General features: G+C 48.4%; 1 protein-coding gene across 1 annotated transcript in view; it reads right to left on the bottom strand.

Moving 5' to 3' along the window:
• TMC3 (transmembrane channel like 3) overlaps positions 1 to 15,644 on the bottom strand; it is a 627,915-nt gene that overhangs the window by 11,558 nt on the left and 600,713 nt on the right. Inside the window, exons 20-21 of the mRNA XM_069222582.1 lie at positions 4,207 to 4,249; positions 1,951 to 2,212 (exon numbers count right to left, since the gene is read on the bottom strand). Of these exons, the coding sequence (XP_069078683.1) occupies positions 1,951 to 2,212; positions 4,207 to 4,249 (305 nt within the window). The remainder of the gene's footprint in view (positions 1 to 1,950; positions 2,213 to 4,206; positions 4,250 to 15,644) is intronic.

Genomic DNA, 15,644 nt, shown 5'->3' with positions numbered 1-15,644 from the left:
TAGGTGCCTGTGAGCACTTTTATTCATTTGCTGGAGGTGGGGGCGCGGCCCTGGGCACCTGGGGCTTTGGTGCGTGGATGCACCATTTTATTTCAAGTTCGTTTCGGTGCGTGTCTGCACCTCATGCTTTAATTCCTGCCGGGACAAGGGGGGGCAGCCCCTGGGCATTTTCATTTTGTTTGTGGTGCATGCCAGCACCATCGCGGATCTTACGTTGCGGCCGCAGCAGTCCTTTGTGCTGTGGCCGTTTTGCCGGCATTTTTGGGGTGGGGAGGCCCTCGGCATATTTTGTTCGGTGTGCGAGAGCACCATTGTTAAAAATTGAAAAGGGGAAAACGGCCCCGGTAATTTTCTTTATCTTCGGTGCCGATCGCACCATGTTCTTCACATGCGGCTGCAGCAGCACGGGACACGCTGCGGACCGCGTTCTTTTCCTGGGGCGACCTGCCACATTTTCGCACTTTCTTCGGGGGGGGGGCGGCCCTAGGCTTTTCTCCGTTCCGGTGCAGGTCAGCACCGAGCGCTTGTGCGGGGGCCGGCCCTGGGCATTCCTCTTTGTTTTCTTCGGTGCGCGGGAGCAACATTATTTAAGATTAAAGGGGCGACGGCCCCACCCATTTTTTTTCTTTTGCACTTTTATTTCTTCACGGTGCGCAACAGCGCCTTCTACTCATGTGCTGCGCGGACCCTGCAGCCCTGCGGGTCGCGCTCTATCCGTCTCTGGGAGGGGCGGGGTGCGCTCAGGGCAATTCCTTCTGTGGGCACCGGGAACACAAGCCTCACAGTGCTTTACTTATTTTCAGCACCGCAGCTGTTTTGGCAGCGCTGCGGGACGCTGTCATCGACAGCACTCACCCCCTTCTTTCGTACCGATGGGGCTGGGGCTGCGACGGCCTCCCTTCTCCTCTGCTTCCTGTATCCAGGTTCATGTCTGCAACCACGTGGGGTTGCAGATCCCACTCGTCGCCAATGTAGTATGGGGCCCTAGGCCCTCATGCTGGTAAATGAGGGGACGCAGACACGGTGGTAGGGTGGTACTAGACTGGCCTCAGGCACGTGCGCTCGGCCCCTTTTATTGGCAGGATCACTTGACTGGTGACGCCTGTGTTGGGTGGGTGTGGGTTACATATGTAAGACCAGCCCTCAACAGAGTGGCTGGCAGAAACACTAGAATGAGTCCAGCTGGACTCTACAGGCACAAATTAATGTTATGACATCAGGAGGGATGGGAATTGCCGGTTTAGCAGTGCTGTATATGCTAGTTGTCCACTGTGGCCTAGGACAAAAGCAGCAGAGCACCAGATTGTAAAGACAATATACAGAGCTGGCCACTGGTGTTAATGCGGGTTTGGGGGCAGTATCATGACAATAAGAATTGGAGTATTGGAGTCTGAGCTCTAAAATGCACAACTTGAACACCTTTTTCAATTTTTGTAGTTCTTGATACTTAAACTTTCAAATGAACCGTTTTTTCCTACATTTCCACTCAACAAGAAAAGCATGCAAGACGTTTCTTCAGTTCAGAATTGCTTGAACGCTCATTCAGTCACCCACCACTTTTTTAATTCACTAGCTGCACCTAGCTGTTTTCCCTTTTTAAATTTACTGTTTCTCCCAAAGACTATTAGGTTTGTCAGACCGCTGATTCATACAGCAGAGTAGAACAGTTTGGATGATGTGTAGATCCCATTTAGGTTTAGCCACAAAGGGGGGCTATAAACATGCATGCATGTCTTCCAAACCGATTAATGCAAAGCATTCATTTTTATGTGCATTAAAAGATCACGGTAGGTTATGTATGGTTTAGGTGGAGCTACGGCGCACGATTGTTTACGTTGTTATTGATTGCACTTTTTATCATTGTTTTAGCCAAAATCTATTCACTATGCCCCTCGCCCAAGCTCATTTGTGCACATAAAACCCACACATATTAACATAAACATTTGTTACCTGTTTGGAAGATGCTCAGGTTTATGTTTTTGGATTCCAGGAATCGTGGGGCTCGGTGTGACATTCACCGACCGGGTAGTTTCAACACATGGTGCAGATTGAGTGATGGTCTGTATCCGACTGCTTCTGCTTCCCGGAGATTCAAAATTCACAACACTGCCGTTCTTTCTAGGTGTTGACGACCTAATGGAAGACTCTTGGCTGGTAATGTCACTTCCCTGCTCTTGTCGTTTGTCGTGCCCATCAATATTTTTAAATCTGGCTAGAAAATTAATTCAGACTGGTTACAACTACAGCACACATACTTTTTATGTACATTCATGTAAAGTAGTCTAATGTGCACTGCATTGTTGCTTGAGTTGTAAAATGATTGAAGGTCTTTCAGTTTTGGCAATAAAAATGCTCACAATATTGTGGTACTTCGTTAATGCATTGTTAGATAGAAACTTGTATAAGAAAGCAGTTAGGATGGGAGATGAACCATTAACTGCAGTGTACCTTCTCTATTGTTTCTCTAGTGTGTATGTGTCTCAACCAAATGTAAACAGTGGCATGAAATACGCTGTAAATCAGCAACTCATTGGGAAAAGAACCCTAGGTTTGTTTTCTGACTGTCAGAGAATTACTTAAAGAGTATAGCAACAACAAAATCTGAGTTGCGTGCTGTAATTGGCACTGGTCAATGCTACCAGTTTAAAACGAGAAGAACAAACCAAGGATGTCCTCATGAGGTAAACTGATTTTCCCTTCACGGGTCCTCTATGCGAGGCTTGGCAGAGAGAGCCAGGAGAAATGTAGAATGGTCCCACCGTGCGGGGAAAAAAGATTCCTGTTCATCGGGGCCATTTGTTTATTTAGAGAAAAAAACACCCCTGCTTCAAGAGTTTTTCTTTTTGTAAACAAAAACGTTTGCTGAGCAGGCGTTTTATTTAAGACACCTGGTCTGCAGACCAGCAGTTCTGGAAGGAAAGACTCCATGGCATTGACTTCCTTCACAGCACTGAGTTCCCAGCGTAGGAGGCTGAGTTCTCTAGATAAGACGAATTCCCCCCCCCCCCCACCCCCCTACACGCACACTAGGATGAAGAAAGCCACTGCATGTGCCCTCTGGTGTACCGGCCGCCGGAACTAAATGACCCCGTTTGAGACCTGATGATCTTTTCACTAATATATTATTACGGCATCCAAGTGTTGGTCCTCAATGCTGACCCTACTTTCTATTCCATACCTAAAAGGGATCATTTGTTAAGTTATCTCAGAGTAGCATTTTCAGCATCCGTTTTTAATAATAGATTTTTTTTTCTTTTTTGTGCCCCCGTTAGCCTGTTTTCGAAGATCGATCATGTGAAATTAGACAAAACTGGACTGACAATAATACCTTCCTCCTCTCCACTCTGACAGACTTTCTCTGCGCTTTTTTCCGTTTCTTATTATCACTGTGTAATTCTCCCCTCTGGTTGTGTAGAAGTATGCACTAGTTAACCCAAGACAGAGTGTGGGGAATGGCAGTAACAAAACGTGGTTTGTCTTGTCAATGTGTGAACGCTCACGAATATTCACAAGCTGCTGTGGGGCCATTTCTACCCCTGGATACGGGTAGCCTGATTCACAATGGGAATCCTAGATCTGCACTCGTCAAATATTATTCCTCACAGTGCAGATTTACGATTTTCTCTTATTTACAAAACTGAGCAGTGGCACACCTGTAAAGCTGTGGAAGGCGTAGCTTTCCAGTTATACAACTGAGTCAAATTATTTAGTAAAAGGCTGCCATCTTCTTTTGGTCCCCAAAATAGGAAAAATCTTTTTCCATATAAAAAAAGTCCTCTCCCATGGCCCGACAAGGTTACGGGAGTAGCATTCCTCTTCCTACCCTGGAAGAAGCCCTACTTCACTTATTTGCTGGAGTAAAACTTCAACGTATCCAGGGTGAGAAAAGCTTGGATAGGCTCTGGTGAACGCTCATAAATGCATGAGTTTGTGGGTGCTCACACATTTCCCAGGAACATTGTTCCTCCCACTCCACATCACTTACGTGGAATTAAAATTATAAACACTTGTATATAGAATTACAGAGTAGTAAAACTACTTATACCTGGCAGGTATAGCTTTATGGGTATCAGCCTGGTATAAATGGAGCTATTCTGGCTTTAAATTATGGCTTACAGCTCAAAATGTCTTTTTAAATTATCCCATTTTTCTTTTCTTAGTTTAATACACCCAGAAATACACAGCATCTTTATAGTGTTTACTTACCTACTGCCATCTGGAGCACCTTTTTCTTATCCTCATTCCTCTCCTGTAAACATTAACATAACACGTTTTTCAAATTGTTTCATGCAGAATTCCAATACCAAAGAAAAACGTATTTTCATGCATCAGGTTCTGTCAGTTCTTTTGAGCCCTAATTCACAAACTGCATTGTGGAGAATGTTAATTAGGGCCAGATGTAGTAACCGTTTTGCATGGCGCAAACTGCGAAAATCGCAGTTTGTGCCATGCAAAACAGCCATCGCGATGCACATTCCCATTTTGTGAGTCGGTACCGACTCGCAAAATGGGACTGCAACTCGCAAATAGGAAGGGGTGTTCCCTTCCTATTTGCGACTCGCACCGCAATGCAGAATTGCTTTGTGACCGCAAAAGCACTCGCAAAGCAATTTGCAGTTATCATCCACTTGAAGTGGGTGCTAACTCATTCACAAAAGGGAAGGGGTCCCATTGGAACCCCTTCCACTTTGTGAATGTCGCTATAAATGATTTTCCAGAGAAGGCAGTGGTCCAATGGACCACTGCCTACTCTGAAAAAACGAAGCCAAATGTTTCATTTTTATTTTGTATTGCAACTCGTTTTCCTTTAAAGAAAACGGGCTGCAATACAAAAAAAAAAATGCTTTATTGAAAAAACAGTCACAGACATGGAGGTCTGCTGTCTCCAGCAGGCCACCATCCCTGTGAGTGCAGGGAATCTCAAGGGGGTCACAAATTGCGACCCACCTCATTAATATTAATGAGGTGGGTCTTTGCGACCCCCTTGAGATTCGCAGAAGGTGTCTGAGACACCATTCTGCATGCGATTTTGCGAATCGGAAATTGCGAGTCGCACCGACTCGCAATTTCCGATTCGCAAAATCGATTTTTGCTACATCTGGCCCTTAGTACTTTTTACATAGCTAAAATGCAGTTCACAAACGTACAGTACGAGATCCCTACCTTTGCCTCTCCTTCCTTTTCAGTACAGAGATCACCAACACAATTGTAGAGATCTCTGCACACATAGGCATACATTTTTGTAGTAAATATGAAAATATGAGCAGACCGGCAGAATGGTATGACATGATGAATAACTACTACAAAATGTGTAGGCTTAAGGGGGTATTAAAACGGGTTTAGGAGGGACATCTACTAGCGCAGGTGTTTTAAAAAGAAATTATTAAAGAGGGTTTATGTATTTTGAATATTAAGTTCATGTGCAAAATGAAGTAACGTAGAAAAATAATGCACGGATTTGAAAATGTGATCACGAAGAATGGCCACCAATGTTAACGAAGTGTACTAATCAATGGTCAATACTTATGAAATATTAAATATGTGTTAGACTAATGCAGTAATATGTCATCTTGAGAGTTATGAAATATGCTTTAACTTTATTAATTGTAGGCCTTAACTTAGCGAGTGTCTTGGCCTATTTTGCCAGGCCTCATGTAAAAGCTGTATTTCTTAGTGTTTAATAAAAATGCTGGTCAAGGGAATTAAACTGTGAAATGTCTATTGTATTGTTTAAATGTGCTCATAACAGAAGCTTTTCGTGTGAACCGACTGCTAGGAGATGATGTTCTTGATAATGCAACATTTTATGTTGCAATGTGTGTGAGACTGACTTTGCCAAGACAAGAACAATAAAGATATTGGGGGTCATTACGACCTTGTCGCCCGCCAAGATCTGACCGCCATGGCGGCCGCACCCCCGCTGCGGCCATTTGGAGATCCCCGCTGGGCCGTCGGGCGGAAACCTGGCCCAGCGGGGATCACGGCCGCAACATAGGAGCTGGCTCCAAATGGAGCTGGCGGTGTTGCGGCCTTGCAACGGGTGCAGTTGCACCCGTCGCGCTTTTCACTGTCTGCACAGCAGACAGTGAAAAGCCGCATGGGGCCCTGTCAGGGGGCCCCTGCACTGCACATGCCAGTGGCATGGGCAGTGCAGGGGCCCCCAGGGGCCCCACGACTCCCCGTACGGCCAGCCTTTTCCTGGCGGTTCAGACTGCCAGAAAAAGGCTGGCGGTCAGGGACTCGTAATCCCCTGGGCAGCGCTGCCCTGGTGGATTACATCCGCCGGGGCCATTGTGGCGGAAAAACGCCGGCCCCGGCAGTGCAACCGCGGCACTACCGCCACGGTCAAAATACGCCGGGAGGCACCGCCAGCCTGTTGGCGGTGCTCCCGTCGTTTTGGCCCTGCGGTTGTAATACCGCCAGGGTCATAATGACCACCATTGACTAGAGTAGAAGCAGCAACAATATTGTTACCGGACAAACCAGATGATGAAGACATCGTAAGACGAACCAATCAACAATATGAGAACGGAGAAATATTAGAAGTCATGGATTTGGTATAGCAGTTTTATTGGACAGAGTGTGAACATACGATTAACTGACCAATAGGGAATTAGGGGATAGTTTAGGTGACTTTAATATAACAACTCCACAGATGGAGAAGGGGGGCAGACATTAATTCCGACATTCTGAGAGAAGACTACCATTGCCCTTATTTGTCCTGGCAGATAGGTTATTACTTTCTTATGCGTCTTTACTAGAGACGTGCTTAACTTTAATGCTTAAATGACTTTGCCCTTTTAATTTCTGATGCTGAAGTCTGATGCCTTGCCGACTGACGGATGTCCTGAGGACAAAGACTGATTCTGCCTTGCTGACCCATACCGAGGATAGGTATACATCGAAATGTGATTATTATGCATATTTGCTTTTCCTTTCTAGGTACCAACTGCGTTGTTTTCATGAAGACATAGTTGATGTTTTTCCAAATTTGTGTTAATAATTTGTTTTGCATGAAACCCAACATGCTGATGCTAATCTGATGTTAGTTACGGATTCTCACTAATTGAATTATGATAACATGGACTAATGCTTGATGAACTTCTTTGCTGAATTTCATGTACTTCATTACGTTGATGCAGCTGACTTTGTTATTGATTTGCACTGTAACTCTAGAATGTGTTGTAGTTCAAGCTTTGATTAGAATGGATTTCTTCCGCCGCTTTGGACAACCAGTGTTGTTTCTGTATGTGTTTCATTTGATTTTGAGATTAATCTACATGACCTTAGCATTGTTAATATAGGGAAATAAACATTCTAAACTTTTACTAAAGTTGTGGTTATTCATAACTGAAAGGTCATGGAGCATGACAATTACTGACTTCATTGATTATTGATTTAGCTAATTACTATTGATTATTGTGTATTAATTATTGATTATGTAATGGAGCTATGGTAAGAACTTCTTAATTGCGAGTCAAAAGGTTCATCAACCTATTCGTGTCCCCTTGTAAGTTTACTTATTAAGGTCTGATGCGCTAACAATTATGGGAGCAGACTGATGGTTAGTCTCCTTGAGAGCTTGCCATAGATGTCCGGTACAGAGTGATAACAGAGACGGAAAGAGATTGATGGTTCGTTTCCTTAGGAGCTTACCATAGCTGTGCAGAACACAGTAACAGATGTTCCCAGAGATCGTAGCAGCTTGATGAGTTGGTTCTCTGGGAGCTTATTATTATCGAGATTTGGAATTTGTTTTTCAATGATGATAAATGGAGAGAAAATGATGTTCCCTCAAGGCCAGAAATGACTTTCCCAGATCCTGGATCCTGCTAATGGGTGTTTGAGGATGTTCCGGTGTTCTAGTGATAGTGCGTGTAAAATGGGTTGCGCTTGCACAGCTTTTGCAAATCGCAGGTGAATTGTGAGGTTTGTGAGGGTTTTACGGAGTTTGCGTACTGAAGTTGTAGTAGGAGTGTGCGTACTTCGCAGTGTGAGAGTAGGGAAGTCATCAATCTTCATATGTGTGTGGCATTTTGTGCTAAAAAATTGTCCACGTGGTTGTTGATGTACGGACCCTGCATGGTCTAAGACTGGAGTATATTGAAAAGTGTATGGGACACTTGGTTATATGTTGTAATCTGTCTGGTTTAGTAGGTTGATCGGGCGTGGGCAACAAGTCAGTGTGTGAGTTAAAGTGAGCATGATAAAATTTAGACTGAGATTTGGCGAGTCCTATGTGCACCAGGACCGTCCCATTGATCAGTTGAGAGTAAAATTTGTGGGTCGAATTTTGCTTGGGAATCTGGGAGACCGAGAAAGAAGCAGTAAGGTTTCTGAACGATTGTGTTACCTTCCCTGTAGTAAACCAGCAAATTTGTTTTTGTTTTTTGATCAGTGCTTGCAATATTTTGCATTAGTTTTGTGTGGATTGGAGGACAAGCCACAAGACTTTGTCAGCCGCAGTACGTGTGAGTGTGACGTCATTGGAGCCGCGCTGGGTTAGGTCGGTTAGTGAGAAGGGTCGCGTACGGATTGGCAGCCGTCCATGAGAGGCAATTGGTTGAGAACGTGGGTGAAAGGAATCTTGGGGTTAAAAGTCACTTCCTGATTTGATTTTGAGTAAACAAAAGTTGAAAAGTTTAAGGCCCTCATTATGACATTGGCAGTAAATCCCACTTACCGCCATGCTGACTGCCGCCAACATAACGCCGTGGCGGCGGATAACCACCAAGCATATTATGACACACACATGCCAATCTGTCACTATACAGCCACACACACAGGACCACCAGCACAAAGGTCAGTGATAAACTGGTGGTATCCAAACCCACACCGTTACACCAACAGACCTACGCCCACAACATTATGGGGGTTATTACAACTTTGGAGGAGGTGTTAATCCGTCCCAAATGTGACGGATATACCACCAGCCGTATTACGAGTTCTATAGGATATAATGGACTCGTAATACGGCTGGTGGTATATCCATCACTTTACCGTCACTTTTGGGACAGATTAACACCTCCTCCAAAGTTGTAATAACCCCCTATGACCCATGAATCACCGTTGCAGACATTCAATGGCGGTAAACCATTGGCGATACATACCTCCGGGCTCAAAATACACACACTCAAACAAAACTACACCACAGTGGACAATTCAAACTACACACACCTGACACACATACACACACCACACCCACACCACTATAAAACATACACCCACATTACCCACAACCTTTTGTGACTAGAAAGAATTGCCACCAGAGAGACATACAGCAAGAGCACCCACACTACCAGAGCCACATAACATCATCACCTATGCACCATCCATGCACCTTACATCACACACCCCAACACATCACCCCACACACCTTCACCCACACCACTCACACTACACCCATGGCACCACAACGACACCCCAGGTTCTCTGAGGAGGAGCTAAAGGTCACGGTGGAGGAAATCATCCAGGTAGAGTCACAGGTATTGGGATCACAGGAGCAGCAGACATCCATTGCTAGGAAGATGGAGCTATGGCAGAGAAACGTGGATAGGGTCAATTCTGTGGGTCAACACCCCATAACAAGGGATGACATCAGGAAGAGGTAGAACGACCTACAGGGGAAGGTGCGCTCCGTGGCAGCAAGACACCAACTACCTGTACAGAGGACTGGCGGTGGACCCCTACATTCTCCCCCCAACTAATAACATGGGAGGAGCATGTCTTGGCAATCATGCATCCTGAGGGCCTGGCAGGAGTAGCAGGAGGATTGGACTCTGGTAAGTCAAATCTCTCTTACTATCACCCCTGCTACCTGCATGCCATCACAAACCCCCACCCTCACCCTCGCTCCCATCACTTCACCACCTCCCACATACCCCACCATCACAACCCACTCATCCCAATACCAAGCCCTGCAAGCAACACCAATGCATGGACACCTCTCACAGACCTGCATGGACACCTATCACCACTGCATGCAGACTGGGGAGAATCACCTAACCCACCAAACAGCAACTCACACAAAGGCAAATCTGCCAGGGCAACAACAACCATAGAGGGCAACACACCCATGAACAATATGTCACACGCAGAAACAATAAAACTGCATTCACATTCACATAGGTACCCCAGCCAATGTCACCAGAGAAGATGTGCCAGCAACTTCCAGTCCCCCAACAGAAGAGGCCCACAGTGATGACAGAAACGCTGCTCGCCTGGATCTTGATGACCAACCTGTTCCATCAGGGATCTCCGAACAGTCGGTTACCCAGGCACAGTCACACACCACCACAGAGCCTCCCTCGTCAGGAAACACCACCACAGCACCCACCCAGCGGGCCCATACCTCAGTCCCCAGGACATGCCAATCAGTAGTGTGTCCACCTCTACAGGGACCCCAGGCCACCCCAAAAACACAGGACAATCAGGAACCTGGGTTCAATGGCAGTTGGCACACGGTTAAGGGGACAGTGGCACAGAACAACAGGGAAGCTGGGAGGACTGCTGTGCGACAGAGGGAGGACAGGCCCAGGGAACCAACTCTCCAGGAGGCACTCACCGCAATTTTGGGAGCATACCAACATTCCCAGGATAAGCTGGGCCAGATACTAGACAAGTTGCAGGATAACATGCGGCTGCAGGATGGACAGTACCTGGGGATCAGGGAGGACTTGAAGGACATCAACACCACCCTGGTCTCCATTACAGGGGTGCTGGCAGACATGGCCAACACTACAAGGGAGGCAGTGGCACACAACTGGGATCCGACACTAGCCAAACCGATGAACAGCCCTCCACCTCTGCTGCCGCTAGTGGACAGGAGGCCTAGCCACAGGACCAACAGGCCACCAGCACCCCTCCCCCTGGAGAAGTAGAACCATCCCACAAACTTTCCCTGCGATGCAGGCAGAAGCCAGAGACTATTGCCAAGACCCCCACCAGGAAATAAGACTCTCCTGATTGTCACCCTTGTGTCCTACTCTGTCACCCTGTCCACCTTGAACTGCCATTGCTCCCTTTCCTATCCCCCCTTGGAAAATGCACCTGTGATACAAATAGACTGGACTTTCCTCCATCATCAACCCAGCCCATTCCACTGTCCCCTCTACGTCTTAGCACTTAAATAAACACCCTTTGAAAAAATACAGGTATGGAGTATGTCAAATGATTTAAGTATGTATTCATTTAACAAGGTTTAAACATTGCATTTCAACTGTACAGTAATGTATACATAGGAAAGACCTGTAGTTGGCTGCAGTCAACATACCAAGAGCGATGGTGGGGCACAAATATCTGCAAACAGAGATGCCAAAAGGTACAGTGAGTAGCCATAGAACTGGGAAAAACAGCCTGCCAGTGACAATGTCAAAACAAAACTAACAATTAAATGTGAATTGACACTGTCTTACCTGTGTGTTATTTTAAGTATTAATGAATTATTGCACTTCTGTTGTCCTCATCCTCATTCTCTGCCTTCTCATCTCCACTGTCCACAGGGTCCACTGCTGCCACATGACCATCTCCAACCACCTCCTCCTGCAGAAAAGGCACCTGGCGACGCAAAGCAAGGTTGTGCACCATACAGCATGCCGCGATGATCTGGCAGACCTCCTTGGGTGAGTAGCACAGGGATCCACCTGTTAGATGGAGGCAACAAAACCTGGCCTTCAGGAGGCCAAAGGTCCTCTCTATAATTATTCTTGTTCGCCCATGTGCCTCATTGTAACGTTCCTTTGCCCTTGTCCTGGGATTCCTCAAAGGGGTCACGGGCCATGAGAGGTTGGGGTAACCAGAGTCACCTGTAAATATCGAGGGACAACTGTTAGCCACACACACTAACCCTTAGGGCCCACACCATACCCATACACCAACATGTACTTGGTGGGAACCAGGGCTCACCTAATAGCCACACCCTGTGCCTTTGGAACTGAGCCATCACATTTGGGATGCTGCTATTCCTCAGGATAAAGGCATCATGCAGAGACCCAGGATATTTAGCATTGACGTGGGAGATGTACTGGTCTGGCAGGCACACTATCTGCACATTCATGGAGTGAAAGCTCTTTCGATTTCTGAACACCTGTTCATTTCGCCGGGGGGACAAATGCAATATGTGTTTCATCAATTGCCCCAATAATGTTGGTGATACGTCCCATTGCATAGAAATCAGCTTTCACTGTAGCCAAATCCTCCACCTGGGAGAAAACGATGTAGATGCACATGTGTTTAATCAAGGCAGACAACACTATGGTCAGCACGTTTGAGAACATTGGCTGAGACATTCCTGATGCCACGCCCATTGTCACTTGGAAGGAGCCAGTTGCCAGGAAATGGAGCACTGATAGCACTTGCACAAGAGGGGGGATCCTGGTGGGGTGACAGATAGCAGAGATTAAGTCAGGCTCCAGTTGAGCATACAGCTCTGTGATTTTGGCACTGTCCAATTTATAGGTGAGGATATATGTCAAGTCCACCAGGGGTAGGTACACGGGAGATGTCTCCATCTCCTATTCATCCACAGCAGTTGCCACCTAGGGGGCAAAATGGTGAGCAGCTGGTCATTATCTCTTAATTCTAACCACTACAGTTCAATGCATGTTGTGATTGTAACAGTATTTTGTTGGAGATGTCCAAATGGTGCATTTGTGTACTATAACACAGTTAGGATCCATGACCTGCCCCGCCCCACTGAAATGGCGCCCACCTGTCCTGTATGGAGGGACAGGTGGAAATGAGATAATTTCGCTGACGTTGTGCACCGTTGCAGGAGGCAGTCGAAAACCGCTGTGCAACTCCTCAATGTTTAACATTGGGTCTTATGGGGTACAGTGGCCAATGGTGATGTACCCTGGCGATGACGGTATGCACCGCGACAGACGTCACCGCCATTTTCTATCTGTTCACTCACTTGCTACTTGACCTTCAACAGGAGAGGACCTACACTGAATGTGCTGCTGTGACCTGTGTCTAGAACTGACCATGGCTTGTGTGATTGGGGAAAGAGCCCCTGCCTTCACCTCGGCAGAGTTGGAGAGACTGGTGGATGGGGTCTTACCCCAGTACCGAATGCTGTAGGGGCCTCCAGAGTACAACGTGAGTATGATACATGGGGTGTGAATGCATGGAGTGCTGTGTGTGAAGGTCTCATGTAGGGTGTGGGTGGTGGATGGGCCCTGGGCAGCGTGCAGCATGTATGGTGGGCCATGTCTGTGCTACTGAGGATGGGATGGGGCATGGTAGGCCATGAGTGTAACAGGCAGGATGGTTGGACTAATACCTTTGCCGGTGTCCATTTCCCTGCAGGTTAGCGCCCATCAAAAGAAGGCTATATGGCGTGCCATTGCCACGGATGTGCGGACCCTAGGGGTATACGGCAGGCGGAGCACCCACTGTCAGAAACGGTGGGAGGACCTGGGCTCGGAAACCGCGGCGGCCCAACTGGGGATGGCCTCCCAACGAGGAAGGGGTGCCCCTCAAACCCTGACCCCCCTGAAGGCCAGCATACTGGCGGTGGCCTATCCGGAGCTTGATGGGCGCTTGGGGGCATCACAGCAGCCACATGGGGGTGAGTACATTGCTCCAACATACAACTTTTGCATGGTGGGGTGGGATCTGAGTGGGGGGTGTGGGCCCTGTGGATGCCCTAGGCCAGGCCTGGTATAGCAGGGTTGGTCGCATGTTGGGCAGGATTCTGATGGGAACGTACTCCAACCAAGCTAGTAGGCAACTGCTGCTGGACAGGGGTCTGTGGGTCTCAGGTATGCTGCAATTGGTGTTAGGTGTCCCTATCCATGGCCTGGTGACTAGCATTGTGACTGGTAGTGCATTGCCTAGTGCGTAGGGCTGTTCCCTGTGTGTGAGTGTGTCGTGTACGCCAACAGTGGTGTTGTTGGCCCCATTGACCAAGTGTGTCCTTTGTGTCTCCCCCCTTTTTGTTTTGTCATCCTGTCCTTATGTGCATAAGCATTATCTGACAGAGGAGCAGACACCAGCGATGGAGGGAGCTGCATCCCACAGGACCCAGGAGGTCGAAGCCACTGGCTTTGAGGGCACCAGTAGTACGGAGTGCAAGGGGAGCACCACGGCAGAGACAGGAGGGGACAGTTTGGACATGGATTCTTCCTCTGATGGAAGCTCCCTGGTCATGGCGGACACCTCTGTACCCACCCCATCTACAGGTACAGCCACCACACCCCTACCAGCACTGCCATCCCAGAGCCCCTCAGCGAGTTTCCCGTGCCCGCTCGCCCAGGAGGCTGGGCATCTCCTTCGCCCCAGGCACATCAGGCCCTGCTCCAGTTAGACCTGCTGCCCTGAGTGAGGAGGCTATTCACCTCCTGCAATCCATCTCTGTTGGGTAGTTAGCCATTGTGAATGCCATCCAGGGGCTGGCAGCCCAAATGCAACAGACTAATGCATTCCTGGAGGGCATTTACATTGGCATGGCGGCCCAACATAGATCAATCCAGCCTCTGGCCTCCTCTCTGCTGGCAGCCATTGTCCCTGTTTCTAGCCTCCCCCTCCAACTTCCTGTACCCAATCCCATTCCCCTCAACCCCAACCTATCCCAAGCACAGAGTCAGACGAGCTTGCACCCAGGACAACACACAAGAGTGGACATGGCAAACACAAGCACCACACTTCATCCCACAGGCACTCACACAAACACCATCCAGAATCAAACATACCAACATCCACTGGCTCCACTGTGGCCCCCTCTACCCCGTCGTCCACCTCCCTCCCAGTTGTATCTCCACTCACACCTGCATGCACTACATCCTCATCCACTACCCCCATCACCAGCACACCTAACAGCAGATGCCCCTTACTGGCAGTCACCACCCCCACTTCAATGCATACGTCCCCTGTGTCCTCTCCCACTGTGTATGTGCCCTCTCCTCCCAAAGTACACTAACGCAAGCACTCAGACACCCAACAGCCATCCACCTCACAACAGCATCCAGCCCATGCACCTGCACCCAAGCACAGCAGACAGACACCTCCTACCATCACTCCCTCTTCCTCCAATCCCAAACCATCTCCCTCTTCCTGCCCCAATGTCCCTAACAAGCTTTTCCACTACACCCTTGACCTCTCAGTAGTGTCCACAGCTATTCCAGGTGGGAGAGGATCCCGGGCACCAGGCAGCCACACTGAAAGGGTGCCTGCACCTAGTGCTGCAAGAAAGGGCAAGGAGGCACCTCCAGCTGCTAAAAGGAAGGGCAAGGAGGCACCCCCAGCTGCTGAAAGTAAGGGCAAGGAGGCACCCCCAGCTGCTGAAAGTAAGGGCAAGGAGGCACCCCCAGCTGCTAAACGGAAGGGCAAGGAGCAATCCCCGGCTGCTGAAAGGAAGGGCAAGGGGCCTGCACCAGCAGGCAGAAAGGACAAGAGTCCTGGCCTCAGTAGGAGCCCCCCCACCAACCATAGTGGTTCAGCCATCCGAGGCTGCAGGGGAAGGGCTGGAGCCTCCCCCCACCACTGCCAGCACTGCCACCAGCACCGCCACCTGCACCACTCACAGCAGCAGCAGCCCCAGTGGGCAGCCGTCCGAGGCTGCAGGGGAAGGGCTGGATCCTCCCCCCACCACTGCCAGCACCGCCACCAGCACCACTGCCAGCAGCAGCAGCCCCAGTGGGCAG

This window comes from Pleurodeles waltl, chromosome 3_1 (genome assembly GCF_031143425.1).
Source record: "Pleurodeles waltl isolate 20211129_DDA chromosome 3_1, aPleWal1.hap1.20221129, whole genome shotgun sequence".
Classification (NCBI taxonomy): domain Eukaryota; kingdom Metazoa; phylum Chordata; class Amphibia; order Caudata; family Salamandridae; genus Pleurodeles; species Pleurodeles waltl.
The sequence above is the reverse complement of the archived record's forward strand: the minus strand, read 5'-3'. Positions and strand labels throughout refer to the sequence as shown.